Source organism: Perissodus microlepis, chromosome 5 (assembly GCF_051167445.1).
Source record: "Perissodus microlepis isolate ML-2025 ecotype Zambia chromosome 5, ASM5116744v1, whole genome shotgun sequence".
NCBI classification, from domain to species: Eukaryota; Metazoa; Chordata; class Actinopteri; order Cichliformes; family Cichlidae; genus Perissodus; species Perissodus microlepis.
This window is the reverse complement of record NC_140465.1, coordinates 14,034,854-14,052,762: the sequence shown is the minus strand read 5'-3', so window position 1 is coordinate 14,052,762 and position 17,909 is coordinate 14,034,854. Positions and strand designations below refer to the sequence as shown.

Sequence of the window (17,909 nt, the reverse complement as noted above, 5' to 3'; positions counted from 1 at the left end):
GTGTGTGCACGCGCAGACATTGTAATCAATGTACTGTATCCATCTAGTAGCAGTCTTGCTAAAATTAGTGTCATCTGCTTACCAAGTCTAATTCTAGCATGAGTAATAGTCATCAAGTTAACGTCTTCTGATACCTGTCACAGCATCTGGAATGTGTCAGATGCTTCAGGTTCATTTTGGCCTCAGAGGAACACCAAACACAAAGTATGCTTTGAGCTTGGGGCGTCGGTTTGTCTAATATGTTCTGAGCAAGGTTGGATGCACTTACAGGGACCTTTTATGCTTTTCCATCAGAATTTCATATTAAATTGAAACATGTTGAAAGGAATTCCTGTGAGCCAAGAGTTCAGGCTTTCGATTTGAACCTTTCTTGTTTACACGGCCACATAAAGTCAGACTTTGACTTATAAGATCACACGGATAACTTCCAATAATATGAACAGAGCAAGTGCTGTTAAAAACAGTTTTATTGGAACTTAATGAAAACATTTACGCTGAAACATATTGTTATTGTTGGCAGTTAACCAGTTAATGGAATTCTTATGCTTACACCCTAGCATATCTCTAAGAGAGATTAGCTGTGAGGGTGGGTGACCTACGGCTATTGTGGATAAACAAAGATAAACAAAGACCACAAAAAAACATTATACACCACAAATAAATCAGAGGCCAGCAGCAGATGCTGTGAGATTAATTCTTACTGCAAAACAGCTCGTATTCTTCATCTGTAGTACTCCCACTTTCTCTAACAAATGGGCCTGATTTTGCATTTTCTCCCACTGCTGTTTATCATGAAATGTAGCGCTTTTTAAAGCTCCAAATATAAATCACTTGTCCGCTGTTTAGCATTGTAGTACTACTTGTTTACTGCTGCCGGTCCGTGTTCTGGGCTCTCCCTGTGTGCGGAGATGGGGACTGACAGAGATGGGGCCTGACTGATCTCTGGCACATGAGCTGTAGCTAATCTCTGAAACACAGTGGGTTCATTACAGTACATTTAGATGCTATAACAGTAGATTGCTGTTGTTGTCAGAGCCTCAGGCCTTCCACTGGGCAGCCATGGCGCCACTAATGATAGCTTAATAGCTTTTTAATGTTGCAGCTTGCACCTCATGTTTGGTCATGTGCCGAGTGGCAAATCAGCAAAAGAATGTGTGTGAGATTGTAGATGTGACAGGCCGGGTTTGGGAGTGAGGGCTTGAGTGTCTTTATACACAAATGCATTTTAATTCCTGTTTGCATGTTGCTACAGTGTCCTCTCACTATTTTTATCAGACACGGGCAGGCACGCTGCAGCGCACTCAAGAAAACATCCAATCCAGCAGCCAGTGAGGAACTTTATCTGTATTCTGCCCTCAGCCTGAGGACACACGCACACTACATGACTGCCGTTTGACACAGACCTCCTACATTGAGCTTCCTCGCTCACTCACTTTCATTCTCTTAAAAAAACAGTCTTTTAATCCTGAGGGAGAGTGCTGACACCCACACTGCTTACTGATTGATGCACAAGCATATGTATGAGTATGAATGTGAGAAGTAGAATTTTTTTCGCTGTAGCAACAGATTTTATTTCATCTCTGGCTCTTTCTTTCATCCCATCCCTGGATACTCGATGAATATTTTCCATTTCAACAAGTGCCTGACTTCAACAAGTTTCTTACTGCTCGTGAAACCGCTCGAGCTCTCGATTCATACTGCCCTCGGCTGAAGCACACTTGCATTTTTAAACCTCTGAAGGCGCATATTGCAGCAAAAGTGTGTCCGTGCACCTTATAAAAAATTATTAATAAACTGGCCATAGGCTACAGGACCACAGACAGAAATTTAGATCAGTTCCAGGGCACTAGGTAGGCCTGAATGGTCACACTAAATTAATTCAATCAATAATTTTTAACAACAGTCCATTTTCTGCTTTACAACACTTTCCCAACCCACTAACTGCAAGCATGTGTGTGCCCGTGCATACTGCATAAAGATAATCAAAAAATACACAAATCCTCAACTCCTCGGGCACCTCTGCACCACTTCAGCTGCTGCAGCTACTTTAAATCACTTCCTTTAATTCCTGCTCTGGATTCTTCAAGTTAAGATGCATAATAGATCTAATCCATTGTATCAAAACAGCAACCCTTTGATTTGCCCTTTTCATGACCAGCAAGCTACTGGTCATGCTCCTCTCCTGATGTGCTACCTCTGGGTTTTGTGCAGACTCTTTCACTGCTGTTTGCTTTCTGGATTTTTTTCAGACACTAGATTCTCATCAGTAGCAAAAATATTTACATGAATCACTTTCAGGCGGAACTTGATGTTTGTTCTCTGCACAGTTTTGAGGTCCACTGTGAAACAATACCTCCGGGGCTTGTCCTAAAAGTAGCAGGAAAAGTGGAGGCAGTGTAGATGTCCACATGGAGACAACTTTGAAGGAGATTTTGGCCTGAATGTTTGGCTGCTATCGCCTGTGAGGAAGATAGCATTCAAAACTTGTCCCCTGCTTCCTTCAAAGATTTTTAATCTGTGTCCAGTAAAATGAAATGCATAAAAAATAAAGACTGAAATAGTAAATATAAACCCTCAACAGAGTTTGAGGAATTTGTAAGTTAAGTTTCAATAACAGATGCAAGGGTGTACTAAATCAAAGATATTCTCCTGATAAAGGTTGTTAAACTGCTCCCAGAAATCCAGTTAAAACTGCAGTCTGGGATTTGCGTGGTTTATTTTACACATCTGCTACAGAGTATCGACAGCAAGCTTTCAAGCAGTTTAGCAGTTGTTTGGTCCTGAAGGAGTTTTAGGGATCCAGCTGCAACCTGACAATTTGTGTTCATCTAACCCTCAGTAAAGTCCTCTAAATATAGCTGAAGTTGCCTCACAACCAATACCGACCTTGTCATGTTGCCCACAGCTTCTTTAGACCATCTAAAGATGCTGTAATAAAACATTTAACAATAAATAGACAGCAGATCATATTTTTTTACTGTTCTATTAATATAAATGTTAATGTAAATTAATAGCAATGCGTGTGTATGAGTGTGTGTATGTGTGTGGGTGGTTGGGTGTGTAGCAGTGTTGCTGCTACTTTGAGTCAGCAAGTAAAGACACACCAAATCTCCGAGGAGTTGACAGGCACATAAAAGCATTTATGATGACAGCATGTAGAGGATATTAAATATGCATCTGCTTCTGCCTCATTAACACTCTGAGCCACAAACACACACACTTTTGCACTCCTGCTTTGTGATCAACAGCCCTTTGCTAATATGGAGAGAATGGCAGTATCAATACTTAGCTAGAGGGACAAAGACTAGGTAGAGACACATTCACACCCTCAGGGGGGAATAAGGACTGTTTGTGTCAGAGCAGAAACAGTTACTGACACATGAATTACGAAAAAAAGAAGACAAATTAGCAAATGTATACTATAAACTAATTTATTAGAAACACATAGGCCTGAATTAGTGTTAGCCAGTGTGTTGTTGGGGTTTAATGCAGAAAAAAAAAGAAAAAGGGGCAATCAGCGAATTAATTAAAGGCCCAATTGATGAGTCTGAGAGGAAATAGTGAGTCAAAGGTGGGCTTAGTGGGCTAGTATGTTGTCCTTCTGTGTTCAGTGATGTATGAGAGCACAGATTTATGATCACTAACATACATGATCATATTGATTGTCCAGTCATTATAAACTGTGACAGTTATTACACAAACCCACTTAACCCACTTCCTAAGTTTGACATCATCTGGGTCCAAACACTTCTTCAATTCCCAAACTCAAGAAAACACTGTGGCATCACTGAGAATTTAAAATAACCCAATCTTTTAATTTCCAATACAGTGATGAGTGTTGCTGCTCTCCCAGGTATACTAAAGTTTAACATCCAAGCATCCATGAAGAAAGAGGATTTAGGAAGTTTAATGGGCTTAGAAGTTAGCAGGAAGTTAGCTCGCTAGTTTCAAATATAAAGATGGAATGATATAAAATGGTATATATGCCATATATCATAGTTACAGTGATATACATAAACAGAAGCAATGTTTGCAGGGTATTGAAGTTAGGCTAGCTGGTATATAATTTATAATAATTGTATTCTACCTGGTTGCTAGCTACAGAGCTACTGTTAGGATAATATAATCACATTAGAACAGCAAAGATGGAGGATGACTATTAATGTTTTTCCCCTCAGTAAAAGTCAGTGTGAGGGTTCCTGATGAGCAGAGACAAATGCTGAAAACGGACCGTCCACAACACGAGGTTAGTCACTAACATGCTGCTGCCTGGTTTGAATTACTCACTCTGAAAAATACCTGATCCTAAGCTTCATGTCCTCACTGAAATGGTTAGCATCAGAGTGATTATTTTCTGAATCTTTCAAATATTTGGTGCCTGGTAAACTGTGAACACATGGGCTGTAGTTCCATCATAAGCTTTTAAAAACTGAGCTTAAAAATGTGCAGCACATGATTATTGCTAATAAAAAGTCAGACAGGCCAACAGTGATCACTGATTACTTTTATGGGCTTGTTTATTATATTAAATAAAATAAGATAGAATTACAACACAAACAAGAGCCTCAGTGAATGCAGTAGGAGGTTGGACCCGGAAGCAGCGTTGATCACAAGTGAACAGCTAATATCTTACTTTCCTCTGTTCTTGCTTGATTTATAGCTGCAATAAATCTGAATTTGTGGTCTATGTTTTCATGATGGTTTGTAGAATTTAATAAGTTTACCAAACAGTGTACATGAGGGGAATTATGCAGAAGCAATTTCTCCTCCACACACAAAGCATCTTCTAATGACCCCATTCCCAGCCGCTCCAGGTTTTTCCTCCTTTCAACATTTCAATACTGTATTTTCCATTTTCCATTTGTTCTCTGCTCACGCTGATCGAAAAACCTGTTCCACTTTGCTCCACACCAAATGTTCTGCAGGCTGCCCTTCAGATGTACTGTACAATCTGAAGTGGAATTTAGAGGCATCAAAGAAGATTTTAAAAAAGAAAAATGGAAGCACGGTAAGTGGAGGCGAACAGACGAGGAGTCTGCCATTCGGATTTAGGAAACTGCTCTGCTCAGATGAGAATGTTTCGTCCTCATCACAATGACAGAAAGATCAATCAGAATCAAAGAAGCAAAAAAGACATATATATCGGGGCCTGTCAGAAAGCAAATTAAGTTCCTGGCTGTTACACATGCAAAGACTAAACATCTGTACTCTTAGTAAGGAAACTTCTCCACTGGCTGTTTTGGTCAATCACACAGATGGCAAAATAGTCGGGCAGGCAGTTAAATTTAAGCAATTAAAGCAAGATGAAAATCCTCACGGGGATCTATCAGCTTTTAATGTAGTGGAAGTTTCTCTTAAAGCAAGAGCAAATATAGAGATGCTGGGGGCAAAACCAAGCTTCTGTGCTCCCACTTTGTGAAGAAAGAGTTGCCTTATTGCCAGTGGGATTCAGTGATATAGTACATGTACTGGAAGAGATTAGGTGGTCAGTGTTACCATGAGGATACTGTGTACATCCAGAACTGTGTGCAAGAAAAGTCAGCACACTACCAAGCGAAAATACAGCCACTAGATTTGGAGGGGGAGCGGCCACGTTGTCAGAAATCCTGCAGGATTTAGGATCCCCGAATCATTTGAAATTTGCATGAAGCCATAACCACCCCCGCAAATTGGTTGCTTCGGGTGTGTTGATAGCGTCAGCAAGTGGGTGTTAATCAAATTTACGTGACCTAATATTTTTAAATTTACCATGTTTAGATAGCAGCAAGAACTTTTAATAACCAGCACACAGAGTTGGTGAAATGTTTCAGTATACTTAGATTGATTACTTTGCTCCATGGCTCATAAACTTGATTAAATAGGAGAACAGTCTTGTCTTTAATTGCTAGCTCCGTTTCATAAGCTCTCATGGTATTTTGTCCATATGCTTCAGATTTATCAAAGTCAATCTTTGTGGAAATCAAAGACGGATAAATAATAGAACATATTTTAATTGGGGTTGCATTTGTTTTGTTTTTGTTTTATTTTTAATATATTAGCCTTTGTGTAATCAATAATAATTCAATCAGGGTAATACCTATTTTGTTTATCTAAAAGTTGCATATGAAGACGCGGAGCTTCTGAGAAAGCGTTAATAACGGGTAAAAGAAATGAATCACGGTCCGGCCACATTAAAGAACACATCTTCAACCATTCCATGTTTTTCTTTAATTTTCTTTTTCACATTTAAAGCTTAATGATTTCATCCCCGAAAGCCAGTGTAACCCATAAGGTCTAGTGATATAGACTAATTGCATCCGTAGACCCTACAAAATGTAGAGAGAGGATGTTTCAGTGGGTTAACATTCATTTTTTGGCATGAGCCAGCTCTGGTCTACAGTATCGCCAACTGAGGGGTGAAGATATATTTTTTCACTGTCTTTGATCTACACTTAAAAGTCTGCTACTGGCATGATCACGGTGGAGTACGAAACCTTATACTGAGAGATAAAATGTAGGGGAACACACTTTGATTCATTTTGCACATGCTGGGTATGTGCAAACATTACTCGATCCTGGTAAAGCATAATAATAATTATGTTGTGGCAGTAGGTCGAAATAAAGAAAGGTTATAATAAAGTTCCACCCTGAAATTGAGATTATCACACACTAGGTAGGAAACTCAAACATTTTGATTGGATAGCCCATGAGCTTATAGGCTGCAAGAGACATATTAACAAAAAAAGCAGTAATTAAGAGGTCCATAAGGGGTCGTTAATAATGCTGATTTCCAAATAGAGAACAGAGGTTGAGGGCCACAAAGGTAAATGTGGAGCCACATGCTACATTGCATTACATCCCAGTATAACGTTTTGCTGTTATTCATCATCTCAGGAGACTCTATACAAACGGCCCCTTTGCAGGACCCCAGACTGTATCTTTAATGTACTTGCATTTCTTCTAATATCCATATAAGAACTACAGAAACTACAGTGAAACACTGTAAAGCTTTTCCAAAGTTACTTGATCTTTGCAGTACTTTTATTGTTGTTGCAGCACTTTACGTATGCAAATGAGGCTGATAAAGTTTAATCATTTATGCGAACAGATGTATTAAAACTTCCTGCTGTAGACTGTGTAAGCAAAAAGACTTTAAAGAAATACTGGCCCACCGCACGCTCGCTTCTACTGGGACTACATCATAAATAGAAACTGGTAATAACGCCAGCTCATGAATACTTAATTCATGTTAACCTCTTAAACCTTGCTAAACCCACCAGCGAGGCCATCATTACAAAGTCATGTTCACAAAATCCAGTGAACTGTACTCAGGTCAAGACGTTGTTGTCTCTCCAGGGATAGCAAATGTCTTAAGCTAAATTATAGAAGAAACAGAGAGAGAGAGAGAAATTTTAAACAGTCGTCACACAGACGTGGTGAAGAAGGTAAGTGATATATAGCAGAGTTTACAAGTTGTTTGATTTTTAGGTTTAGTTACAGGAATAGGCATTTTATTATAAAAAAAAATCTGTTGTCTATGGCTGAAGAGAAGGCTAAAAGAGCTGTAAGAGTGAAAAACTTTAAATAGTATAGTCTATATAGTGTAGCACTATATACATTTGCCTCACAATCAAAAGATCCCTGGTTTGATACCAGGAGGAGACACAACTGTCTCAGGGGGTTGCGTTGGGAAGGGCATCTGGTGTAAAAAATAGAATGTGAGGTGACCTATTTAGACTAACTTTGAGTATAGTTCCTGACTGTAATAAACTGAGCTAAGAGTGTCTGTAAAGCTCTCTAGGATAGCTCAGTATTAGTACTTTTTTTTTCACACTTTCTATTACAGATGAGTAATAATGTTGTAATAGTGGAGTAAACAGACTAGAAAGTTATTACCACTTCATTACAAAAGTAATAGGAAAGTCATAAAAGTATTGAGAAGCTACCACATGTTTCCTGGACCTTGTTTTTATAGGTTATTAATTTGGCCTTAAATAGAAACAGGCACTTTGGTGCCCTGATTGTTCGTTATTACACAGAAATTATCAGGTATTATAAGTTCTGTTTATCAGGTGTTTTCAGGTAATAAGCCACAACATTAAACATATATATTGTTACCTTCAAACAAAGACAAATACTGGGGACAAAATAATAATTTCAGCATTATGGTAATTTTATCATCATATTTTCAATTAGCATAAAACAAAAATAACTTATTTATTATAAGGTTACTACCACAGATCATTATATATACTGTATATATTAAAAAAAAAACAGATTTTGCCATTTTATTGCTAGCAGGTTATTATATTGTTACTATACCTTTACTATTACTAATTTGTTTTGCCTTATGCACATACATTTGCTTCCACATTATTATGCCCAGTTTCTGCCCTGTTACTTACAAGTTACCCGGTTACATCAAGGTCAGTGTGATATTGCTCTGGCACAATGTTGATTTGAGAGAATTACGTGGATACTAGTTTGGCGGCTAGCACAAACTTGCTAAATCCATATTATTACCTTTTTGTTTCCGCGTAATTACCCCACTATTACCACATTATTACCTAGCTGCGATAGAAAGTGCGGCTGATATTTTTACACTGGGTCATTTACTATAAGTGACCCTTTTCACATACAAACTCCAGCCTGTGCAGGTGACCTAAAATTTAACAAAACATTTTGCACAATGCTTCTAATATGAGTACCGACTGCAGTTGGTGAACAAATGTGTGAAAGAGACAGTATACAAATGTGTTGTATGTGTGTGTTTATGCATGTGCATCCCACAGGCTGCAGGGGACAAGGTCAGGCAGGACGGCATTTTAATTAACCATCACTCAGTCTCACACTATCATCAGCCAAGCAGTTTTTATAGCTAAGAGCTGGTATACACCAGGCGTGAAATAACCCTATATTGATTAATTTCAGTGCCTTTGTGACTGTTTCTATCTGTTTGATTGTGTCTTTTTCTCTCATCTAGACACACTCTGTACACGCAGAAATGTCTGTTTCATCATCTTATCACTGCTCGTTTGATCTTTCATTTTCATTGTGCCATTTTTTCTTTCCCTTTCGCGCTCTCTACGTTATTTCTTTTCTCTTTAGACAGCTTCTTGTATTCACATGTTCCTGTTTTAATCTGTATGCTGGAACCCCAGTGAACCATTTAAAATCTGTATACCAGAGTTGGCTGAGGAGGCATTCAACATTCACCACATCATGTTCTCGGGTCCTTTCATTAGAGAGCAGGTCAGCGCGCAGTGTGTAACACCCAGCAGCCGAGTCTGTGTGCGTGATAGGTTGGGTTTTTTTTATACATTTTTATACAGATGGGTAGATGTGCAAACATCCAGACTGATACACAAACGCTACGGTTGCACCAATGACTTGATTAGCTGATCATCAGAAAATAATCTGCAGCGTTTTTACTGCTAACTAATGAAGGTTCAAGCAGTGAAACTGCACAGGTGCCATACTGAGTTCTAACTTTTCTTTTGTGTCTTCATCCTTATTTTCTTTCACATCTCATATTCTTTTTTCCCTTGGATGCCCCTAGGTCTATAAGGGAGAGCGATGAAGTGTGGTACTAGGGATCCCTGATTCTTTCCACTGAGTTATATGCTTACACGCGTTGAGAATTCTAGCATCACCAGTAGGCATTTAGAGACATCCAACCATGCATTTTCTTCTGCTTATCCAGTTCAGGGTCATGGCAGTGACTGGAGTCTACCCCAGCTGTCACACAGTGAGGGGTAGGGTACACCCTGGATAGGTCACCATTCTGTCACAAGGCCATCCCATAGAGACAGAGTACTATTCACATTCACATCTATGGCCGAGTTAGAACCTCCAGGATAGCGGGCTCATGGATTCAGACCCAGGACCATCTTCCTGTGAAACAACAGAACTAACCACTGTGCCGTCCATATTTTTAACCATATGTTCAATTTTTCAAAATTAGGTATTTTCTGCTGTGAAATTTTACCTTTCCTCCATTTTCAAAGCCAGTGGATTATACAGTGAAGGCTGACAAAGAATCTATAACAAACAAACACAGTACCTTTGCCTGAGGCCACATTTTGAGAATATAGATTTCTTTTTGAGACATATAAACTATTCGTGTAATAATTCATACAACCATCATTTTTGTAGAAATTGTAAGAAAAGTTGTTTAGATTAAAAATAATCATATATTGCACCTCATGGGGAGCAAAGACAGACAGTAAATCAACACACTACTGGGATGAGTTTTTGAAATTATTTCAAGGTGACCAGTACCAACTTCTTAAAACTATTATGGGGTAGTTTCTTAAAGTGGACAAAAGGATGTTTCTATGAGCCTTGGTTTCATTTGTCCCTTCCAGCTTCCATGTTTCTCTATCCACTTTATGTGTGATGTCTGTTTAACCAGGCTTTGCTAGCAGATGTTTGCTTGCTAATAAGTGTTTGGCAGGGGGGATTATTATGGTTTACTCACTCGACAGTTGCTCAGCTCCTCTGCAGTCAGGATAATAGTTCCACATTTCTTTCCTGGAATCCCTCTGTGAAGGAAATCAAGAAAACAATAAAAGCTTAACAGAAATCAAAGAAAAAAACATCTTTTTTTTCTTTCCCACTTATTGGCTTTTAATTGATCAGTGAGGCTGCTGTGGAAATCAAGGCTAATTTGTGTATTTTCTATCTCTGAACAAGTTCTCTTGACTATTCTCAACAACAAACTATCCAACTATTCAAGTCTAACTCATGTTTTCTTATTTTTTATTTGACTCTGATGATTTTCAGCACAGACATATGTTCCATCTTAGCCAATCCTGTTTAGAAGGATTTAAAAATATGTGCTGGCAGTTTTAGATGTCTTAATGTTTGATGCAGCTAATCAGTCTTTAGGGGATACGGATAGATACCACATAGATTTGTTCAACTTTTAGGCTGGTGAACACGTAGCAATTAGAGAGCAGAGATGAGTTCTGGTTTGACTTGGATGGATTTTAGTTTGTTTGCTCTGACTTTCTAATCAGCACATGATAGTTCATATTACAAATGATCTCATATAGAGACAGTCACTGATGCCTTAATTTCCTTTCATCTTGGCTTCATTATTAGAGTTAATACTAAGTTGTAGTGACAAGTAAATCCATCATGACGTCACCTGTTCAGAAAACTGGATTAAAGCTTTAACCCTGTAACACCATTTTTGTTTTTTTGAGTTTTTGAGATCTTTAGATCTTTAGTGTGATTTTTAAAACTCATGCAAATTGATATTTTTTTAGAAGTTATGTTGGAAAAATTCAATTTGCTGCTAATTATTCATTGGTTCGGGTTTTACAGGGTTAAATAGAGAGTGAAGAAATGCTATAAAAGCAGATAGACAAGCAAAGAAATCATCGAAATGCTCATTGGGTAAACATGCTTTCGAACACTTTTCTTTATGTTGCTGTTGATGTCACATAATTAATTGTATTATCGCTTGATTCCTTGCTCAAAGCTAAACTATTCAGAGATATTCTCTGCTAGGCAGTATTATAATGTTATGCAGATTGAGTTTACGTGCTAATTGACATGCTTCGGATCAATTTTCATCAAATCTCAATTTCAAAGAGAAAAAAAGAGATTCACAAGATTTTGAACATCAGGAAGGCCATCAAAGACTCTGCCCCCTTGTTTCGCTTATTATACTCAACTCAGAGAGAGCGTGGGGACGCAATGGTCTGTTTCTTTGAAGCCTACACATTTCAGTCTTTTCTCTTACTTTACGAGATACAATTCTGTTTGATAGGAAATATATATATATTTGCCTTAATATCTTGAGAATGTACGTGGGAATGAACATTCTCTTATAGATGAACATTTCCTGGGTTTACAGCCATATAGCTATTGACTGTCTATACGAGAAACAAAGGAAATCAATTCACGATTACTGTACACCAGAAGGCAATAGCTGGTGAACTAACCCCAGCACTATTTACTCCCTCCCACAATTTTATTCTTTAGGTTTTATTCAGCTCCTGTAGAAGAGTTGATATACTGCCATGGATTTACTTCGGCCTTGTTAGAAAATCCAGAAAATTGAAAATCGTGACAACTCCATTAATCAAATTTTTTTTTTTTTTACAAAAATCTGGTAATCATATTGGACTCAGGGGCGCTTGTGTGTGGAAGAATTCATCATTGCTGGTGTTACTCTGACCTCTTAATCCTGACTGCAGCTCAGACCTCTGCACCAGTTTTCAAGCAAGAGAAACCCCATTAATCACCTCGCTTCACAGGCTCCCTGTTAGCTACAGATTGAGATACAAACTTATTTTTGTGTAGAAATCATTAAATGGTCTTGCCCCAGCTAACTTTGCTGAACATGCTGTCAGAGACCTGAAATTCTCTGCTCCTGCAGTGTATTTGGGTCCTGGGATTTTCTCAATGCAAACAATGGTTAATTGTTCCAGATTTGTCTGTGTGTAGATGTTCTTGAGTATGTGGCAGTAAGGTGTGATTGTATTATAATATCACTATTTTGAAACAGTTTTCTGTCTCAGCTGTTGCACCATTGTGACCCTAAAGTTTACTGTTATTAAGTTGGAACATGTTAACTGTGTAATTCATGAGCTGTTTATTTTATTATCCATGTGGGGCAGTATTGTGTTTTATTTTACAGTAACAAGTAGTGTAAGGGATTAAAATTTGAATGCACTAATGACATTATAGTCAATTACCCCCATAACAGTAACACAATTAATGAGTAATGTAATACAGTTCCTTGGTGAAGAGAATTTGTAAAGTAATTTAATTACTTTATACAGTTGTGATCAGAAGGTGGCAAACACTCGTCATGGGCATTAATGTCATGGTAATTTTGGGCTTTTAATGATTGAACTGTTCTTTTTCCGAGGTAGAATTATTGTACAGTCGACATCTCCAATTGCTTTATAAACAGAAATTGGGTTTCTTTCTACACAGTCTCAGACATATAGAGATACTCCCTCCAATCTTTTAGTAAGCGGTGCTGAAGGTTCTACAGTGTCTTTTAACTTGACAACGCCAAGGCTTTTACTTGATGACAACTTGACGAAAGCTGGTAGTTTGTCTTTGCCAGCCAAGTAAGGATTTGTTTGTCTGGAACTGCTGAAACACCAGCGTCACTATACATAGTGAAGTGAATTTTACATCGCTGTGAACTAAGAGGGTGTTGACCAAGAAAGAAACTCCTACTCTAAAATCAGCACCTTCAAGCCTAAAATTTACTGGTGCCCACATAGAAAAACCAAGTGTTTTTGTTACCAACGTTCAAGCATGGTGGTGGTAGGGTTTTTGCTACCAGTAGTAATACTGCATAGCTGAAAGTGTATGGAATAATAAAGATGGAAGATTATCTCTAAATTCTTCGACTTCACCTCAAATCAACAGCTAAATGGCTGAAACTTGGACACAGGTGGATGTTCCAACAACACAGTGATTTCAAACACACATCAAACTGGTTTTAGAATTGTCAGGAAACGGCTGTGTGCAGGCAGGAGAGGACCCAGATGCAGACTCATAGGCGGAGACCACTCAAAACTCAAAACACTGCTTTATTGCATGCGTGGAAGATATACAAGAATAAACTACACTGGGAAATGCTAAACTAAAACACGGGAAGACACACAGGTAGACACAGCCAAGAGGGAGAACGCGACACGAAACTGAGGGAGACGCGGACATAAATACACAGAAGGATAACGAGGGACGTGAGGACACACGAGGAGCACTGCTGACGCCTATAACTATAACGAGACAGGGGAAGACCAAGCCCAACATGACGAACACTGACGGGGACTATCAAAGTAAAACAGGAAGTACAAAGACGTAGACTGGAGGGGAAGAGAGAACACGGAGGAGCACGAGGGAGAGAGGCAGACATGACGGCTGGGAAAACAAGACAGAAAACATAACTAAAAAAAGACTACTAAAGAACCAAGACATAACCAAAAATACAGAAATATCACAAGGAAACACAAAACGCTGGGTAAGAAGGACCCAGAACCCTGACAGGAATAGGTAAAGCAGGATAACATTAAGCTTCTGGAACAGTCTTCCCAAAGCCCTGACCTCAAGCCTATTATGACGAAAAGCTGAGTGGGACCAGGAAAGCAACCAATTTAACTGAACTCCGCAAACTCTGCCAAGAAGACCTTTCACTTGCATCCCAGTCACAGAAGCGTTGGAGGTAGTGCGTAAGAGATTACAGGATGACCCCAACCTCAGCAACAGGACCACTCTCAGCATCGACCAAGTGTGTTTGCTTTTGGGACTGGGTCTTCATTCCACCTACTTCACATACAAGGGTCAGTTCTACAGGCAGAAACATGGGTGTGCCATGGGCTCCCCAGTTTCACCCATCGTGGCCAATTTGTACATGGAAGAAGTGGAAAAGAGGGCTTTGCTATCCTACCCTGGAACATCACCAAGCCATTGGTTCAGATATGTGGATGACACCTGAGTGAAAATCAAATCTCAGGACGTACTACATTTCACGGATCACATTAACTCGGTGGACCGACACATCAAATTCACCAGGGAGGATATGAAAAGTGGCAGGTTAACCTTCTTAGACTGTGAGATTTCAATCAGGAATGGGGGACATCTAAAAGCTGACGTGTACCGTAAACCTACACATCTCTCATCATCCACTGGAGCACAAACTGGGTGTCATCAGGACGCTACAACACAGAGCAAACACCATCCCCACTGACACAGCGGCCAGGGAGGCAGAAGAACATCACATCAAGAAGGCCCTGAGTAAATGTGGTTATCCCAGCTGGACTTTTGTCAAAGCGGGAAAGGCACCTAAAGAAAGCTCCAGCCGATCCAGGAGAGAAGGACGACCGCTGCCCAAGCGAAAACCTGTAGTGATCCCGTATTTATCAGGAGTATCGGAGCAGTTGAGATGCATTTTTTCTAAACACCGGGTCTCTGTGGCTTTTAAACCCCAAAACACGCTGCGCCAAATATTGGTGCACCCCAAGGATCGGGTCCCCCGACGCAAACAGAGTAACATAGTGTACGCTGTTAAGTGCCAGGAGGATTGCCAGGATTTATACAAACAACCTCTGGCAAAGCGGATGGCACAACACAGAAGAGCTACCTCGTCAGGCCAGGACTCTGCAGTCTATTTACACCTACAGGCCAGTGGACACTCTTTCAATGATGAGGATGTACACATCCTGGACAGGGAGGAACGCTGGTTTGAGCACGGAGTCATGGAGGCCATTTACGTGAAAAGGGAAAGACCATCTCTGAATCGAGGAGGGGGCCTAAGGGTACATCTTTTGACATCTTACAATGCTGTGATTGCAGCCATTCCCCAACTCTCTGTGAATGGTACTCATGGCCATTGATCAGTGGTCTTTGATCAGTGGTTGTTGCTCAATGGTCATGAGAACTTGCATAATTAAGATTAAGGAACTGACCTCCCAGCCCATTGTTCCCTCAGTGGGCTGGTTTCAGTCATTATGCAATGTACTGTTTATAAGATTTGGGGAAACCTGCAGTCAGCTGAGACTGAAGAAGTCACTTGGATGAGTGACGAAACGTTTCTCCCACAAAACGCTACGTCCAGATGAACAGAATCAACTTTTGGAGATCTGCCAAGAAGAGTGGTCAAATATCCAGCCAGAATAATGCCTGTACAATCATTCCACCCTGTAAAAAGAATAGTTTGAATAAGTCATTAAAAGCCCAAAATTACCAGGGCATCCATGTATATGATGAGTGCATGTAAACCTCTGACAGCTATTTCTAAATAACTAAATAGCCAAAAATCCTTACTGTGTTATATTAGTTTGATAGCACCTAAAAGCAGGTTTAAGTTCAGGTGACCTGCTGAATTTTTGCAGGGTCTTTATCTTACACTGTAAAGTCACTGTAATGCAAAACTTTAAAGAAATATAGGATAAACTATGTGTGTTTGGTCTATGAGGGCAAATAGTTAAAAAAAAAATCTGAAACCATTAACAATCTCTCATACATTTTAAACCACATCGCCTCTTAATCCAGGAATGGTTTTGGTTCGTTTAATAATTTCTGTGATTTAGTTTCTTTTCCAACTCACCTTTTCTGTCTCCTTTCTGTTTGCTCATTTACAAACAAGGTCTGATGTATTGATTTTCTGATAATGTCGCCATGTTTGGTCTGCCTGATCGTGCTTTGGATACAATAGATCCAGTTTCCAATGCCATGCACTACCACCTTAGAAACCTTAAGTCTAGCCATGATTTGATGTCAAGAAAGCCCCTATTTCCCTGGAATAGCAATGTGACTTGGAACCGTGTTACAGGCAATGTTTTGGCGAAAAGCAAAAGAACAGCCATATTTATGACAGGTTTGCACGAAGATATGATCAGACCCACGTAAAAGACCACAACATGTTTTCATTTTTCCTGTAAACATGTTTCCTGGCTACTAGTTTTATTTTTTAAGGTTTTAATAATGCATACTGTAAAAATGAATTCGTTTCAATTAATTATGTGAGTCTTCATTAATTATTTAAAATGTCAATGCTGCTTTGACGTAAAAAGCAGGATGTGTCACTGTTCTAAATATTTAAGCAAAACCACAACCTTTCCCTAAGCCTAGTCACATGTTTTTAAAGTTTTAGTCTAAAAACACATTTAGCATTTCCTGATAAAAACGAAAAAGTACGACAAAGGACTGTATGAGAAATACTATTATTGAAGGAGGCCCATGATATTTTAGACAGAGCCTAGAGTTCTTCTACTCACAAGTTAAACCCCAATGACGCTTGCACAAAATATTGTATTTTCAGCTACAGTTTACTGAAAATTTCAGAAAATGATTGATGGAATTCACTTATGTTCTCAGGTCTTTGCACAACATACTAATGTCAAAAGACTGGACAGAGTGCTCTCCAGCTGTGTGCGTAAGTGCTGTCAGCACTGTTGTCAGGTGGTTGTGTGTGTACGTGTTTGAGGAGGCTGATGGAGGCTTTTGAAGCACACTGTAAAAGACTCTGATCGATCCTCAGGTGGGGAAACCATCCTGGTTGCTTTGCTGAGTGATGCAACAACAAATGTGAGAGTTTGGGGGTTTCTTTCACATGCGCACTCACGCAGTGTCTCTTGGCACCAACTGACTAAAAGGAAAAAAAAACTGCTTTCAAATGACAAATGAAACCATATTTACATCAGTCTCTACTCATTTCTTCCTTCAGCTCATGTAACGAAATCAATTCCCTCTCCCTGAAATAGACCATTAACTTGGGGCCACTGAGAAAGTAAAATCAACAGACAAAACAGTTTACAGTTGCTTGAGTGGAACTGTGCAGTGCTGACAAGCTGCATGGTCGCTGCAGAGCAAAACCACTTTAGCCACAAAAAGCAATATTTCCTAATTGCTACCAACATACAGTACTGTATAAAAATCTTTAGTCACTCCTCACTTCTTTGGGTTTTGTTTGTTGAACCTCTTAACGCTGATCTATGAATCATTCAAGCATAAAACGATGCTTAATACAAGATATGAAACAGCATAAAACAGTATATTTCTATGCCTAGTACTATAGCTAAGTACCAGGCATTGAATACTAAAAGCTATTAGTCAAAAACTTGGCATATCTCAGCATGCTATCTGGTGTGTCCTTAAAAAATTGAAGGAAACTGGACAAGTGGAGGATAAAAGAAGAACTGGCGGGCCTAAAAACTATCTACAACAGATGAACAGTATCTAAAAGTCATGTCCTCAAGTGAGAGCAAAAAATTCAGCAAACACCTGACACAGGACCTGAGAGATGCATTTGACCCTTCAGGTGATCCATCTACTGTTCACTGAAGCATCATGAGAAACAGTCTCAGTGGAAGGGTGGCTGTCAAGAAGCCATCCTCAAGAAAGAGAAATGGGAGGAAAATCACTGGCAACAGGTCTGATGGAGTGGTTTTAAG

The 17,909-nt window shown here is 39.3% G+C and overlaps 1 protein-coding gene across 2 annotated transcripts in view; it reads right to left on the bottom strand.

The window, feature by feature from the left end:
• cpne5b (copine Vb) overlaps positions 1 to 17,909 on the bottom strand; it is a 129,756-nt gene that overhangs the window by 40,046 nt on the left and 71,801 nt on the right. For both annotated transcript variants that reach the window (XM_084928037.1, XM_084928036.1), the window contains one exon: positions 10,460 to 10,523. In XM_084928037.1, coding sequence (XP_084784163.1) covers positions 10,460 to 10,523 — 64 coding nt within the window. The remainder of the gene's footprint in view (positions 1 to 10,459; positions 10,524 to 17,909) is intronic.